The 17,844-nt window shown below is 30.2% G+C and overlaps 2 protein-coding genes and 2 long non-coding RNA genes across 5 annotated transcripts; 1 reads left to right on the top strand and 3 right to left on the bottom strand.

Moving 5' to 3' along the window:
- Positions 1–5,546: 5,546 nt before the first annotated feature.
- On the bottom strand, positions 5,547–5,933 carry LOC112778788 (egg cell-secreted protein 1.1-like). The gene has a single exon (XM_025823074.1). The coding sequence runs from the start codon at positions 5,931–5,933 to the stop codon at positions 5,547–5,549; it is 387 nt and encodes a 128-aa protein (XP_025678859.1).
- Positions 5,934–8,868: 2,935 nt separating this feature from the next.
- On the bottom strand, positions 8,869–9,648 carry LOC140182359 (secreted RxLR effector protein 161-like). Its single transcript, XM_072228529.1, has one exon. It carries the CDS (start codon positions 9,646–9,648, stop codon positions 8,869–8,871), a length of 780 nt encoding a protein of 259 aa, XP_072084630.1.
- A 3,873-nt stretch (positions 9,649–13,521) lies between these two features.
- Positions 13,522–15,565, bottom strand: LOC112780135 (uncharacterized). 2 transcript variants are annotated; one of them, XR_003190999.3, is made up of 3 exons: positions 15,434–15,565; positions 14,723–14,814; positions 13,522–14,085 (listed from the first exon to the last, which is right to left on the bottom strand). It is a non-coding gene; the product is annotated as an uncharacterized lncRNA (long non-coding RNA). The 2 variants fall into 2 exon arrangements; XR_011877772.1 differs by having other exon boundaries at positions 13,900–14,085; positions 14,723–14,840.
- Positions 15,566–15,574: 9 nt separating this feature from the next.
- Positions 15,575–16,310, top strand: LOC114925892 (uncharacterized). Its single transcript, XR_003815776.2, has 2 exons — positions 15,575–15,791; positions 15,903–16,310. It is a non-coding gene; the product is annotated as an uncharacterized lncRNA (long non-coding RNA).
- The last annotated feature ends 1,534 nt before the right edge of the window (positions 16,311–17,844 follow it).

The raw sequence follows: 17,844 nt of genomic DNA, 5'->3' as shown, positions 1-17,844 counted from the left end.
TTAGCCATTCTTATATCATAATTAATACATTTTTTGGATCAAATTCACATTTAAATGTATTTTATTGGTTGAGTAAGTCAAGATTATGTAATTATGGTCATTCAAAAATCTAGTGTCATTACCAAAAAATGCATATGCTATTTCTAGCTAAATAATGTGTTTTTCTTATTAATAATTTTCAATTTTGTTTTTTTGAGTAATGTCTATGTTGTTTTCCTGTTAACTAAATAGTTTTGATCTTTCCAAGTAGAATGGTCAGGAAATCAATTGCCCTAAAGAGTATGAAAAAGAAAGATACATCAAGATATGATATAAGCATATATACATCCAAGCAACTCCATTTTCTTTGCACACAAATATGGTCTAACATAATTTTCCAATCTTCGCAACAAATGAATGATTTAAGAAGTTTTCCAAGATACTTGGTAGACTTCATCAATAAAATGAAATCACAAAAGAAGGCGCTTGTGGATAAAATGGAATTCGGCTCTTTAAGCAATATCCTAGAGATAAACATCAAAAAGAAGATTATGATAGAGTTGGTTCATTGCTTTGATTTGAATAACAATCGCCTAGACATTTATGGTCAAATCAAAATCACCACAACAAAGATAGAAGATGTTCTACGATTATGTGCACATGTACGTTATACTCTCAATAAAGAGTTCTCATGTTTTTTCATAAAATTCTTGTGTTGTTTGTAATGATTTCATCAAAAACTTCTTTGTTTATTTTCAAAAAGTTCATGTGCTATTTGTAATGATTTTTTGCTTTTATCTAATATGTTTTTTCTTTTTTAGGAGATACTTTTCCTTATAAAATAATAAAGAACTGACTGAAGAGTAGAAGGAGGTTGTTCGGAGCTTTAGAATTACTTCGTTGTCAATTTTGACAAAATCTTTACTGGAACCAAATGTTAATAGAGATGAGAACCGATTGAAGTTCAAAAAAACGTTCATACTATTCATCCAGAAAAGCTTTTTGTACCCGACAGTAGTCAGTTAAGTTTTTCCATTGCACCTGCTTGCAATTCTTGATGATAAAAATACACCGGAAAGGAATTAGAGCTTTCAGACAGAAGGACAAGGTTTCTGTCGACATGTGTCTCTATGCATTGATGATCACATGTTTTCAAGAGACAACATTTCGCAATTATCTAGCAGATACAGCACCTAGACTAACGTGGATTGCATATTTGACGAGTGAGATGCTAGTAAAAAAGGTTGAGCATAAGGGAAAAGATGAAGCGGTAAGTTTAGCACATCAAATTTGATATTAAAGATCTCAATATTAGGGACTTTTTGTTTTAAGGACTCCCTAAACAAGTAGATTTGAGAGAAGTGAAAAATGAAAAAGAAGAAAAGAAGATAGGAAACGTTCAAAAGAATGAAAGAAAAGAAGAAACATGTTTAAGAGAATTCTTCGAAACTGAAACTGAATTTGACTACGAGTGTAAGATCTGGAAAATTTAACCAGTCAATTAAATAACTAAAATTGAGTTAAGAGGGTTTGAATTGTCGGATTTGGGTTAAAAATTTAAATTTTATAATTTAAAAATTTACAGATAAAATTTGAACTCAAAAAATTATTTGAAGCGCAAAAATATAATTATTTATGAAAAAACATATACTAGCATTATAATTAACTGTACACTCTTAGGTCTGTTCAGTATTATGTATGAAAAAAATTAAAATATAAAAATAACCAGAAAAATATTTAAAATATAAACTAGAACACTTATTTTTAAAATTTTGGCTCTACATAGGGTTAATAGATAAATTTTTGTTAGAGTCATTGACTTTAATCCATTTTTCATTCATTTTCACCAATTGAGAGAGAAGCTCGAGCATGAGAGAAGAGAAGAAAGAAAAAGCCTAAACATTATTCACTCTCCACCTTAATCAAATCCACTTTTCTCACAAGCCAGAGCTCCGATCGACGACTTGTTTGCGGCTACGCGTTCCTCTTATCTTCCTCTGCGCTTTTATACCACTTTTGCGATGAGTAATCATGAGAAACCTACCCCATTTCTCTATTTCTTGCTAATTTTGCGTTTTTAGGTAGTGAGGTGATGAAATTGTGATTTTGATGCTTTAGGAGAAGCTCAACCTCAATTTCGGCCGAGTTTCAAAAGTAAACTTCTATTGCTCTGTTTTTCACAGAAGCTGATTATGCAGGAGATTTTTTTTCTTTTTGTCTCTAAAACCAGAAATAAACAAAGAAAGGAAGAAGAGAATGAGACCAGCATGTATTCTAGTTCGGTTTTCTAATACCATGAAACCTAAATCCAGTCTCCACCACAACCATGGTGGAATTTTCACTATAATCAACCAGATTACATACACCAATACCAATGAATTATAACTTAATTCATCTAGTATCAACCACTAAACTTCTATCCAAGTCTAACCACCACCAAGTGCTGTCCCAACTTGGTAAGAGAGAACCCACTGGTTCAATCAGCCACCAAGTGCTATCCCAACTTGATAAGGAGAACTAACCTTAGTTCAACTAATACAATTACATAAAATTTATTGACTTTTTTATGCATCTCTCTTGCCTCTTCTCTAATAACTTTTTCATATGTTTCTACTCACAATAACAAATCTTTTTTTCAATTACAGAAAGATAACATTAGATAGCTATAACACTAAAATTTTAAATGAAGTTCTAGGTTGAAAGAAAATGATTTCTGCTCTAGTGTAAGAAATGATACTCAAATGCCACTCTTTTTTTCCTTGCCTTCAAATGATGTTCTGAAAACAACTTTATAGTATGAAGTTTGTAGCGCAAATTTTATCACTGTCTCTTCAATTTTTTTTGTTGATTTTGTCCGTTGCAGCTGTCATTCTTAACATGTATTTCCTTTTCATTTTGCTGCACTAACTCTACTGTTCGAGGAGTTGCTCCACCACTTCTGTTTTCTTTGAGGTTGTCCCCACTACACTTGCATGTTGTATTTGTTCTTCTAATTTTTGAATATTGCTTTATTGATGTCCTTAAAGTAGTGTTTCTGTTCTTATGTTTTTGTTGTTTTTCTAGTACCCAGTTGTCTTATAATAATGTCAAATGTCCCACTTCCTTTTTCTTCTTTTATTCTAACCATGAATTTTTAAAACCCTCTTTCTTTTTTTTTTTTTTTGGTCAGTGCATTGGACAACCCTCAATTTTAAGTAGACAACACATCCAAACACTCCTCATATTTTTACCACATTTTTTTCTTAATTGCAATATCTAAGATTTAAACCCTAAACCTTTGAAGTGGAGAGGAAAAAATATGTCGTGTGAGCTAAGGCTCCTCTTTCTTAGCTTCTATTATTTGAATGCTGCTCATTTAGGACATTGGGCTAAGACCTTGTTTTTGTGCATTTGAAGCATGCTAAAGCAACATAAACTTGGATTGAGAAATGAAATAATGGGCCTACATCACTAACACATATATTAAACTAATTTTAGACTTTTTATCTAATGAATGTTCATATTTATACCCAAAATTAATCTTATTTCAACCATAATTAGAGACTAGGGATCAGATTAAAAAATTTTACACCAACAGCCACATCAACTAACTGTTATACTGTACCATGTGGTACTAGCTATGTCATATAAGTTTTTTGATTGCTCACTCACGTTTAATTGGACTAGGAACCTATATGTAATTTAGAGTTTAATCTGAAAATCCAAATTAGTGCAATTAAAATCTTAAAAATTAAATTAGTGCACGACGTGAATTTCAAAAACCATTTTAAAAAACTGATTTTCAGATATAGGTGACAATCTTAGTCAAGAAGGTTGTCTTCAGAGCTGCCGTCAGCTCTCTTCTTCTCGGTGGCGGCTCCCTCCGCATTAGTTTTAGATAGGGATATATGCAGGTTAAAAAAAAAGAAAAAGAATTTGATCCGCCCATTCAACAATTCGATCAGATCAACAAGTACATAGAATCAAATATTGGATGTTGGTATTATATTTGTGGATCCGAACCAATAGATCCTATGAAAATAAAAAAATATATATTATTTATTAGGTTGTTTATTTTATCTTTTTGTTATTAAATATCTTATTTTTATTATTTAAAAAATAATAGTGAATAATATTTTTAAAATATAAAAAAAAAACATAGTATTTTCATAAAGAAAAGTTAGAAGTATAATTTTTTTTTCTTTCTCTAAAAAAATTGAAATATTATTTTTGAGAGGTAAAATCTCACATGCATTAGTTAAAAATAAATTAAGTGAAACCTATATAAATATGCTATTTTAAAATTTTAGGTCAAAATATAATACCCCGTTTGATATTATGATTGTTCATTTAATATATTGGGGAAGGCTTCTTAATCTCCTTATTTTATCCTCAACAAGGCAACACTGCATCTAGATTACATTGATTTAATAAATATATATAATAATGTCTAAAAATTTAGTATTTTTTTTTTCGGAAATATAAACTAGAGTAATTCTTTTGAAAGCTTTGTGCATTGAAAATGGTGGTGACTTAAGAGTTTCAATTTCTCACTAGTACGTAACTATTTTACTCATAATTGTCAAAATCGAACTAGTAATTAAATCGGTTAAATTATTAAGTTACTGAGTTATTAATAGATTATTAGTTGAACTGGTTAATTCGATCTTACTTAAATAAAAATTATAGAATAGTCAAAAACTTAAAATTAAAATTTAAAATACATATCTTTACTAATATTTTAAGAATAATCAAACTATTCTAAAATAATATAGAATAAAAAAAATAAATATTTTTACTCTATCATAAATATTTTTATTTATTTATATATTAAAATAACTATTATTTTCAAATTTTAATAACTTATTAATTAGTTTATATCTTTTATATTATTATATATTACAAGTATTTATTAAAAAATAATATTAATAAGTGTCATATAATTATTAAAAGGAAAAATAAATAAGTACATAAGTATTGTTACATAAAAATATAATTAATTTATAAATGAGTAAATTTATAATTAAAATTAAAATAAATTAAATAGAAATAAATTATTTGATGAAAGATAACTATGTATTATAATTTGCATTTATATTAGTAAGATGCATTACATCCAAGTACATCCAAGTGGCGATCAATGATGCTTCCAACTTGGAGGAGAGGGGTTCGAACCCCAATGGACCGTACCGTACACATACGTTGGAGCATGATGGATTGTATTCGAACCCCAATGAATTTGACCGATTTTTATCGATTTAGGACAAATATGACTAATTTATATCAATTCTTCATTTTAAACGGTTCAAATACTTAATCGAACCGATATAAAATTCGATTCACCAATTTTTCAATTGATCCGATCAGTCCTCCGGTCCTATTTTAACAATTATGATTTCAACTTAAATTTAGACTTTGTTTATAATAAACAAAAAGCAATTATAGATGGAGTAACTGACCAAATTAGTTACTAATTAATAAAAAGCATATGTATAATGTGCATAAAAATGTGAAGATATTAAACAAACTTATTTTTCAGTATTAGCATATGAATTATTCACCATATTGATTATTATTATTAAACTTCATTATGAAACTATTGCTGGCGGAGGAGCATGAGAAACCTCCCCATCACAAAAACCTTGCAAAATATCAGTCTCTTCATCGGTAAAACCTAGTGATCCAACAACATTAGGCCAACAATCATGTCCAACAACCCTAATCGCTTGGCAACAACCTTGGCCTAAGTATGTCTCCCCGTTGAGGAAAAACATGATGATTTCGCCCGTGCATGCTTGAAGTTGGAACAATGATTCCCAGCAGCCTGAACCCTCTAGCTTCAGCCGCAATGCGAGAGGCGACGACACGGCGGATGGGTTGGTAATGAGAGGTCTTGGCTCCGCCACGGGTGTTGATGAGGCCAATGCAGCCACAAGAGAAACAAGGATGATCAAGGTGGTTTCTGTGGAAGCCATGATATTAGTGAGAGATTAAGGTTTATTACCTTATATATATAGTTGGAAGAGTGTGCAACTGTAACGTATATAAATGTGAGGAGATACTCAAGAGTGTGAAAATTATTATATGGAGTAGTTAAATCGATAATGAAAGGTTATATTCATCATGTGTCCTTTCCAGTTCCAGGGGAAATTATTAGAGTTCATTTGATAAATACTTTTAGGGGTCTATATACCTCTTTAATTATTTGTAATAACTATTCAATTAATTTTGAGTGGAATATATATTAGACATAGTAGACACTTAATTATCAATAATATTTTTTACAAGTATTTGCTTAAATTAAAATATTTATTTATTATTATAAAAAATAGCAAGGATTCGAGATATCAATTAAATTAATCATTATAAAAAACATAAATAGTGATTTGATTTACTGTCCTATATGTGCATTAAAATTGAACTCATATGGTTTTAGTAATGTCAATTTTGTGGTGGCTTGCGTAATAGGTTATTACAATTGTTCTCGTGTTTGATGTGGTTTTGAGTTGAGTCATGTGACTTGGGAGATAATAATGTCATATATGCATGTATACTTCAATCCCTTGTCTTTGAGAAATAGTGTCATTGTCACTTCTCGAAGAAAGCAAGGTTTGATTTGAAAAAATATTGAATTAACCTTGTTGATATTTTGTGCTAGGATCCCGCTAAGAGACAATGGACTATTTGTACAATGTGTACAATAGGCTATTGAGTTATAAAATAAACATCTCTCATATTATCTAGAATAACCATTCGAGTACTAGCGATAATAAACATCTTCTCAAAAGTAGACCTTTCAAATCTAGCGCTCTAATACCATACATTATACCACTCATCCCAAAAACTTTAGCTAATAAGAAAATGTAACACTAATGATTATATCTCTAATACTCTCTAAACTTTCATTATACATATTGTATAAATATTCCATTAACTCCTCGTACTTTCCTTTGTGCTAAGTGTTGTTAGGTGATAATATATTACTGTAGAAAGTCCATAAAGGTAGCTTGTTGATACCTTCATTTATTTTTTCCCGTATTTAAAATTTCCAAGAGGGAAAAAGGGCTTAAGGGCTTACTCCACAAAGCAATGATGTTGGTATGCCCTGGCGACAATACGGTTGTGTTTAGTTTGTTTGTTTTTTTTTTTTTTTAAATTTTTAGATTTTATAAAAAAATAATAAAAATAACAAATTTTATTTTTTATTTTTAGGATAAAGTACTAAATTGGTCCTTTACGTTTAGGGCGTATTCCTGTTTTGGTCCTTAAGGTTTAAAGTGTTCTATTTGGATCCAAAAAATTTTCATTTGTTCTATTTTATCATTCTCCTTAATTCTATAGAAAATATTTTATTTAAATTATAAAAAATGATAAATAAATGTATTGATGCATTCACAGTTGATTTTGTGCCTCTGGAGCTTGTAGTTATTCTCAAAATTATCGATCTTGTTCTTGTACTACTGTCATGTAGAACATTCCGTTAATTATTTAACTTTGACGTCACAGAGAGACTACATTGAAACTAAATGAAATTTTTTTAGATTCAAATATGACACTTTAAACTTTAAGGACCAAAACAGAATTACGCCCAAACCTAGAAGACCAACTTAATATTTTACCCTTATCTTTATTTTTAGTTTCTTTTTATTCTAAAATAAAAAATATTAAAAATAAAAATAAAAAATAAAAATGCAACCCAAACGTTCGTAACAAGTTTCTTACCTTTGCTATTTCATTCCGAGGGAGTTGAGTGAATGTTAGTTAATGTTAGTGTCATTTTGATAAAAATTTCGTTTATTCTAAGAACTTACGCTCAATTTCTGATTATCTCATCAACTATCCTCTTAAAGAGAAAATTTCCAATCTGACATAGAAACATTATATTGATAGCGAATGATAGAACAACAACATTAGTTCACCGAATTGTTGAAAAATAAGGAAAAAAAAATTGATACATAAATTTATCTTATTAGTTATCCAACTACGTTCAAGGATATAAATTTCAACCAGTGAAGACAACGGGAGTTATGAACAATAAACTATATTTGCAGATTCAATAATACCTTTATTTATTTTTACCTTTATTACCTATTCTAAACCCTAATTTCACCACAATCATTCTATCGTCGCAACTCTCATGATGACGCTCATCTGCCGCTGTCCCGACGCACCTTTGCCCCTGCTGCCACCACGCCTTGCTATCGCGTCTTTGTAAACTTATTTTAGCGGAAGCATTAATTAGGATCTTAAAACTTGTGATTTTCATACCTAGATTGGTTGCCATAACAAGTCCTGATTACGGTAGGGTTGAACTTTAAGACTGATTTGGTTACAGTAGAGTTGATCTCCAACACTGGTTTCTCTCCTTTTCCTTTCCTTCAGACGTTCATCAGGATGGCAGTTTCACGGTATTTTCAATGAGTGGAAACTGTAAAACGTCGTGTGTGTTGAGGCAGAGAGAGGACCACCTTTTATGTGTTATTATCTTTAAATCTAATGCGTCCATCAAACATTAGAATTAACGGATGAGATTAAATCATTAATAGTTTATAGATAATTATAATTAGGCCACAACAGAAGTTTAAATTACAATAAACTTCCAACATTCTCCCACTTGGCCTAAGTGTAATCATATTCTCACACATTACATAATTACTTTAATATGGTAAAATACTTTGTGTGAGTTATGGCAGTCATGCATTTAATATGAAACACATTTCTTTCCATATACTACAACCACTAGCATCTTACTACACAAGCTACATAAATAACACAATTTTATATCAGTCCCATAAAGTTTCTAGATCATTATGTTATAACTCATACAATAATATTACTTTAACTAGAAACAACAAACTATCAATGTTCAGAAAACACATAAATAAACATAGTGAGCTCAGAGTGTTAGCATCATTCAGAAGAACCAAGACCCATTCTATGTACATGTTCCTTAAATGTCTTTGGTTGTAATCCTTTAGTCAATGGATCAGCAATCATAAGTTCTGTTCTAACATGTTCTATGGACACTCTTTGTTTCTGAACTTCCTCCTTAACGCCAAAGTACTTTATTTCCATATGCTTGGCACCTTTAGAATATCTATCATTTTTTGAGAAAAATACTGCTGCAGAATTATCACAATAAATTTTCAATGGCCTAGCAATTGAGTCAACAATGCCAAGTCCTGAAATAAAATTTCGCAGCCATAAAGCTTGATTTATAGCTTCAAAACATGCTACAAATTCTGCCTCCATAGTAGATGTTGCTACAACGCTTTGTTTGGAACTTTTCCATGATATGGCAGCTTCTCCAAATAAGAATAAATAGCCAAATGTAGACTTTCTTGTGTCAGCACATCCACCAAAATCTGAATCTGAGTAACTAATTACTTCTAATTGGCTAGACCTTTTGTATATGAGCATATAATTCTTTGTACCATGAAGATATCTTAAAACCTTCTTTGCAGCTTTCCAATGATCCATTCCAGAATTACTTTGATACCTTCCAAGCATTCCTACTGCAAAGCTAATGTCCGGTCTTGTGCAAGTTTGCACATACATAAGACTTCCCACTACAGAACTATATGGAATTCCTTCCATTCGCTTCCGTTCTATGTCATTTTTTGAGCATTGCATAAGACTAAATTTGTCCCCTTTTTGAATTGGTGCAATTCCTACGGAACATTTTTCCATGTTGAACCTCTCTAGAACTTTATTTATATAGGCCTTCTGAGACAATCCTAACAATCCTTGTGATTTATCACGAAAAATTTTAATTCCTATCACATAGGATGCCTCTCCCATATCTTTCATTTTAAAATTTCTAGAAAGATATTCTTTCGGTATATGCATACATCAACAACATTTTCTTCAAAACCGAAAGAAAGAATGGTATTATTAAACTTAATATACCATTGTCGTGAGGCTTGTTTTAGTCCATATATTGATTTCTTAAGTTTACACACCATACGACCTTTTTCTTCAGTTGAAAAACATTCAGGTTGATCCATATAAACTTCTTCATCAAGATTACCATTCAGAAAGGCAGTTTTTACATCCATTTGATGTAACTCTAAGTCATAATGAGCCACAAGTGCCATAATGATACGCAATGAATCTTTCTTAGAAACAGGTAAAAATGTTTCTTTATAATCAACACCATTCTTTTGAGTAAATCCCTTAGCAACAAGTCTAGCTTTATATCGTTCAACATTGCCCTTTGAGTCTCGCTTAACTTTGAAGACCCATTTACAATCAATATATTTAGCACCTTCTGGCAATGCAACAATATTCCAAACTTTGTTATCTTCCATGGATTTTAACTCTTCTTTCATGGCATCAATCCATTTTTCTGAATCATCACTATTTATGGCTTGTGTAAATAAAACTGGATCTTTAGATATTCCAATATCTTCTTCTTGTAAATAAGTTTCATAATAGTTTGGAATAGCTGACTTTCTTTCCCTTTGAGATCTCCTCAATGGTATTTCTTGAGACTCATTTCTTTCTGATATTTGTGAGTTAGTTTCTTCATTGGGAGCATTATCATTCAAATCTTGTTCATCACTATTAATGTGTTCAACAATAGTTGGAACAACTCCTTGAGTAGGTGTGGATAAAGGAACACTAACATGTATAGGAACATTAACTTTAATTTTCTTTATTTCTATATTTTGATGATTTTCACTCCCACTAACTTCACCATTTTCAAAGAATTTTGCATTACCAGTTTCTACAATTCTTGGACTATGGTTTGGACAAAAAAAAAATATACCCTTTAGACTTCTCTGGATAGCCAATAAAATAGCCACTCACTGTTCGAAAATCTAATTTCTTTTCTTGTAGATTAAATATTCTTGCTTCTGCTGGGCAACCCCAAACATGTAAATGCCGTAAACTGGGTTTCCTATTAGTCCATAACTCAAAAGGAGTCTTTGGAACAGCTTTACTAGGAATTCTATTTAGCAAATACATGGCAGTCTTTAATGCATACATCCACAAGAATTTGGGTAAAGAAGAATTGCTCATCATACTTCTAACCATATCCATTGACGTTCAATTACGCCTTTCTGCCACACCATTTTGTTGCGGTGTGTATGGCATTGTGTATTGTGCACATATGCCATGTCTTTCTAGAAGTTTTGCAAATGGACCAGGACATTGTCCTGTTTCATTATGTTTTCCATAATATTCACCACCTCTATCTGACCTAACAACTTTTACGTTTTTGTCTAATTGCCTTTCAACTTCTTTAATATAAATCTCAATAGCATCAACTGCTTGAAACTTTTCTTTAAGCAAATAGACATATCCATAACGTGAAAAGTCATCAATAAAAGTGATAAAATATTTTTCTCCACCAATAGATGGAGCATCAAAAGGTCCGCATACATCAGTGTGTATAATTTCAAGAAGCTGACTACTTCTTGTGGCATCTTTCTTGTTTTGTTTGGTTTGTTTTTCATTAATACAATCCACACATAAACCAAGATCAGTAAAATTTAAATTTTATAAAATCTCATTCTTTACTAATCTTTCTATTATTTTCTTGGATATGTGACCCAAGCGTTTATGCCACAAAAATGCAGAACTTTCTTTAGGCGTATTTGGCCTAACTACATCATTCTGGTACTCAATAAGCAAGGACTCAGAAAATTGATCAAGAAGTTTTAATCTATACAAGCCATCAATTAAAACACCATAACCAACAATATTAGAATTTTTAAATAAATTAAAACAACCATGTCCACCATTAAAAGAAAAATCACAATTGTCCAACTTTGAAACAGAAATTAAATTCCTAGACATTGAAGGTACATAAAGAGTCTTAGGTAAATCTAAATAAAAACTTGTATCCAACACCAAACGATAAGTTCTTGTTCCTTCAATTGGCGCTTTCACACGGTTTCCCATATAGAGGAACATCTTACTTTGGCTTGTGGTTTGGATCGTAAGGAATCCCTGCATTACATTAGATACATGAGTTGTAGCACCAGAATCAAGCCACCAAGAATTATGAGGAATATCAATTAAATTTGATTCATAAGTACATACATATGTTTCAAATATACCTTTCTTTTCGAACCATGCCTTACGTTTAGGACAATCCTTTTGGAAATGTCCTTTCTTACAGAAAAATGACACTGTTTTGTATTGGCATGTCCTTTCTTCTTAAAATTCTTGGACATTGTCTTTAATTTCTTTTCTGATTTGCCAGCTCCTTGAACCAAGTTGACAGAATGACCACCACAATTCTTAAGTCTATTTTCTTCCTGTATGAGCTTTCCAATCAATTCATTAACGTCCCATTTTTCCTTCATGACATTATAGTTAATTTGAAAAGCTCCATACTCAGAAGGTAATGAGTTCAGAATGAATTGCATCGTAAAGGAGTCATCAACTGTCATACCCAGTGACTTTAATTTTGCAGCAATATTAGTCATCTCAATAGTATGCTCTTGCATGCTCTTAGACCCATCAAACTTCATGGCCATGAGCTGTAACATTAATGTACTAGCGAGTGACTTATCAGCAAAACGGAAGCGGTCTTCCACAAACGCAAGATATTCTTTAGCACTTTTTATTTGTGGAAGGGTAGTCTTAATATTACTCCTCATCATTGTCATCAGTGATAATGGGTTTCTCTTCTAAAAGTGACAAGTCAAGATCCAAAAGACCTAAATGAAACTTCACTTGTTCACTCCATTCAAAGAAGTTTAAACCATTAAACATAATAACAGATGAAGCTTGCGAATGAATTGAAATAACTGTCATTTAATCATACAATGCTCATATTAAGTTTAATTTTATCATCTACTCAGATTACAGAACATAACAAGCATATTACAGTTCACCTTTGGGTAAAATTTTATAATATACTAACATATTAACATACAAATAAATGTCATATTTATCATATTTGAAGATTAAAATTCTCTGCCAAACACATCTACCATCTTTGGACAATACATATATCTGACCCAAGAATAATAATTTTTCTCGTTCAAGTCTATTAATAATAGAAGAGATTTCTTTTGGGTAAATCTAATTCTAAAATTAATTAACACATTATTAAATATACTGGCATTTTACGTTATAACTTGGTCACTTTGGTGTACACAAGCAGTAAATAATCTAAATAAATTTAATACTATAAATAAAATATTTATAGACTTTTCATAAAATTAGAGTACATTACGTACTCAAAATAATTTCATAATTGTCATCAATATTAAACTTAAACTCAAGATTAAATTCATACATGAGTATAATTTATAATCAAATTAAATATTCAGAAGAAAACATATAGAACATATGCAACCACAAATATGCAGTTTTGATGGCATGAAATTTAAAACCCACTTAATTAAAATCCATTTATAAATAATTAATCAGAAATATAAAATACCGTGGATATCATAATTAGATAAGAGAAAATCACATACTTTCAAAACACATACTCTCATACCACATGTAAACTTATTTTAGCGGAAGCATTAATTAGGATCTTAAAATTTGTGATTTTCATACCTGGATTGGTTGCCATAACAAGTCCTGATTACGGTAGGGTTGAACTTTAAGACTAATTTTGCAGAATTTTGGTTACAATAGAGTTGATCTCCAACACTGGTTTCTCTCCCTTTTCTTTCCTTCAGACTTTCATCACGGCATTTTCAATGAGTGAAAACTGTAAAACGTCGTGTGTGTTGAGGAAGAGAGAGGACCACCTTTTATGTGTTATTATCTTTAAATCTAATGCGTCCATCAAACATTAGAATTAACGGATGAGATTAAATCATTAATAGTTTATAGATAATTACAATTAGGCCACAACAGAAGTTTAAATTACAATAAACTTCCAACAGTCTTCTCCTCTTCCAACAGGATGCGAGTACCTGCACCATCCCTGTCCTTCACGAGTTTCATTCCATGCGTCCTTCCCAATGTTGCGTCCCTGCCCATACAGCGTGGTTGTTGCCGCAGCCTCAACTCAGCGCCAATCGTCCTTCCTGTCGTGCGTTTTCAACGGTCAAGCCAACACAGTCCGTAACTGCACCACCATCTTTCCTACCATATATGAGTCTGATCTCCTGTGTTTTTATCGCGTTCGTACCTGTTTCTTTTTTCAAACTATATATTGGAGGGAAAAGAGATTAGAGTTTTTTTAGTGGTATTTAATAACGAACATCCACATCTTAGTGAAAAGAACAATCCACGTACATAATAAAATGAATATTCTGCAGAGCATGTGTATACAGAATCAAGCAAATTAAGTAAAATATTAATGGTATACAGTATACCTAAATACCTAAATAAACATCCACTTTAGAAAGAAAAGAATCATCCGCATACATAGTAAAATAAGCATCCGACTTAGTTAATAAGAAAGGAGTAGCGAGACAGTAACTGCAGACATGCAATATAACAACGGGAATGGTGCCACAGGATTACGAGAGAGAACAGTTACGTCAAAAATAAAAAATATTTAAAATTAAGATTAAACTTAATTAATTTAAAGTTTAATTTTTAAAATTAAAATTAACTTTTTTATGTTATGATTAAATTTAATTAATATAAAATTTAGTTTTTAAAATTAAAATTAATTTTATTTTTTAATTTATTATTTACGCTGATCAGAAAAAAATATTATTCCCTCATACTTTCAAATCAGGATGTGTTCATGTCTAAAATACTTATATCGTGAAAGTAGATTTTATTCCTGTAATAAAATTTGGCTTCATTATGATTTTTATTCTTTATGTACTACCTTTGTGGTTTCCAGAAAATGCTGTGTATGAAGATGCAAATCCATCTAATCCCCACAAATTTGTTGTCTGAGATCCTCAAAATGTTTAGTACCTGAGAAAGTTTTGGCATTATAAATTCTATAAGAGTGTTAGAACAATTTTAATAGAATATTTTTTAGTATCATTTTTTATATTTACAATAATTAAATTAATTTAAAATTAAAATTTTTTTTGATATAATATTTGGGATAGACTGTATCATTTTAAAAAATTCAATAAATACGGCTACTTATATAATTTATTAAATGAATATTTAAATATTGTTATTGTAAAAAGTGACAAAATTTTAATTAAACCAATTAAGATGTACTCAATTATATTCCTGTATTAATGTATGTTTGATCTATATAACAAGGAAAAATACAGATAAATAATTGAGTAATTATTTAAATTAGTCCCTAAAAAATTTAAAAGCGGACATTTTAGTCTTTAAGAAAAATTAATACATACATCAATTTTTAAGGTTTTATTTCGACAGACAAATCGGTTTCTAATTCATTTTCCGGCATAGTAATTACCCAGATTCAGTCCCCAAAAATTTTAAAAATGGAGATTTTAATCCCTAAAAAAATTAATATCAAAGTTTCTAAAAACCGAACCAGACTAATCGGTTCAACTGAATTAATCAGAAACCAATCTTCTAATCGATTTGGTTGATGGTTAAAACTGACCTGTAAAAAACCAGTCAAACTGATGATTAACCGGTGAACCAGATGAACATGTCCGTCTTTTTAAACACTGATTTGCTCCCCTCACATCAAAACAGCGTCGTTTTGATCCCCTACAAAAATAAATAAATAAATAAAATATACACGGACAGAAGGCCCCTCGGCCCCTCCCTCTCCCTTCTCTCTCGGTCTCACCAAAATCATCCTAATTTTTGAAACCCTATCAGCGCAAACAAGGAAGCCACGTCCCCACCATTAACCCACCACTATCGCCTTCATCTTCTCCGTCGTCATCATCATCATCATCGCCTCCATCTTCTTCTATCAGAGCCTCTTCTTTCTCTCATTCTAATTTTTTACTGTGAGCTTCTTCATCCTACACTTCTCAACAAAATTTTCAATACTCAGAATCTACTAACAAAATCCTCCCTTAATTTTTTCTTGCTCTTCGCTTTGTTCTGCCACGGTGCAGCAGCATCGGACGTTCCTGTCTCTAGGATTCTGTGAAAATAATTTTGTCAACAGCTAGTACCACTAACAAACACGCTTTCCTCAATCGAAGAATTCCAGAATCGTTGGATTTGAATGGCAAGAACGATCTCGATGAGATCTTTGGTGGCGAGTCATACCCCGTTAAATCCACTCTCTGCCCTTGAAGTTGTACCGGAGTATCACTAGCTATTCTGCAGGAGCAGTTTTATATGGCTACGGAACCTAGAATAACCCAATAATATTTATGATTATGATTATGTTTGGTTCAGTTTATGTTTGTTTATTTTATTAATTTTACTTATTATGAGTGACTGAAATCTAAACATGAGTTGCTATTTTTTTTTGTTATTGATTAGTCACAATTAATTTGTTTCTATTTTTTTTTCAAGTACTCTCAAGTACTCTTTTTTTCTTTGTTTTCTAAAATTCTAGAAACTTGTTTCCGCATAATTAGTTTGCTTGGTTTGGATTCTGAGTATTTGTTTTGAGAATTGTTGCTGATTATCTCGTAAGAACTTATTAGAAGTTAATTAAAAAAAATTATTTTAAATTGAGTAAAGTATCGTTTTTGTCCCCAAACGTTTGAGATAAGTCTTAAAGTTGTTCCTAACGTCCGTTAGGGATCCGTTAACAGAATTGACGGTGGGACAAAATTGAGACGATTTTGAAACGTTAGGGATTTAAATAGGACGAAAACGTTAGGGACAAAAACGATACATAGAAATAAATTTTAATTTTATCCTTCAAAAATATCAATTTTTTACTGTACATAGTATTCAATTATTTTTTAATCACACTAAGTAAATTACAGTTAATCACATTACTTTCATTCTAAATAAATTAGTTTTTTTATAGCTTTACTCTTAAAGTAATGTAATTTTTTTATAAATAAATAAATTTTACACTTTCATTCTAAATAATGTAATTTTATTTTCATTACTTAATCACATTACTTATATTTTTTTATAATTTTATATTTTCATTCAAAATAAATTAATTTTTTTTATTTTACACTTAAAGTAATGTAATTTTTTATAAATAAATAAATTTTACACTTTCATTCTAATTAATGTAATTTTACTTTTATTACTTAATCACATTACTTATATTTCATTCTAAATAAATTAATTTTTTTTATAATTTTACACTTAAAGTAATATAATTTTTTTATAAATAAATAACTTTTACACTTTCATTCTAAATAATGTAATTTTACTTTCATTACTTAATCACATTATTATACTTTTTTTTATAATTTTACACTTTCATTCTAAATAAATTAATTTTTTTATAATTTTACTCTTAAAGTAATGTAATTTTTTTAATAAATAAATAAATTTTACACTTTCATTCTAAATAATGTAATTTTACTTTCATTACTTAATCACATTACTTATATTTTTTTTTATAATTTTACACTTTCATTCTAATCACATTACATTATTTATTTAGTATGAAAGTAATGTGATTAAATGTAACTTACTTAGATGTGATTAAAAAATAATTGAATACTATGTACCGTAAAAAGTTGATATTATTAAAAGATAAAATTAAAATTTATTTTTATGTATCGTTTTTATTCCCAACATTTTCGTCCTATTTAAGTCCCTAACGTTTCAAAATCGTCTCAATTTTGTCCCGCCGTCAATTCCATTAACGGATCCCTAACGGCAGGATAACATTGAGTCAATTTTGAAACGTTAGGAACTTAAATATGACGATTGAAACATTAGAGACAACTTTGGAACTTACCCCGAACGTTGGGGGACAAAAACGATACTTTACTCTTTTAAATTTTATTTAGAAATAATTAAATTTTTAAAGATTTTCTGAATATTTAATTAAACCGGTTTGATTATGGTTCAACTTCAGTTGAACCATTAAATCGTTGAACCAGTTACTTGATCGGTTCAATGACTGGT

Source organism: Arachis hypogaea, chromosome 19 (genome assembly GCF_003086295.3).
Source record: "Arachis hypogaea cultivar Tifrunner chromosome 19, arahy.Tifrunner.gnm2.J5K5, whole genome shotgun sequence".
In the NCBI taxonomy this organism is placed as follows: Eukaryota; Viridiplantae; Streptophyta; class Magnoliopsida; order Fabales; family Fabaceae; genus Arachis; species Arachis hypogaea.
This window is presented reverse-complemented; position numbering and strand designations above follow the sequence as displayed.

Excerpts from the sequence above, each read along its gene's own strand:
- LOC112778788 (XM_025823074.1), bottom strand. The coding sequence starts at position 5,933 with ATGGCTTCCACAGAAACCACCTTGATCATCCTTGTTTCTCTTGTGGCT.
- LOC140182359 (XM_072228529.1), bottom strand. The coding sequence starts at position 9,648 with ATGGAAAAATGTTCCGTAGGAATTGCACCAATTCAAAAAGGGGACAAA.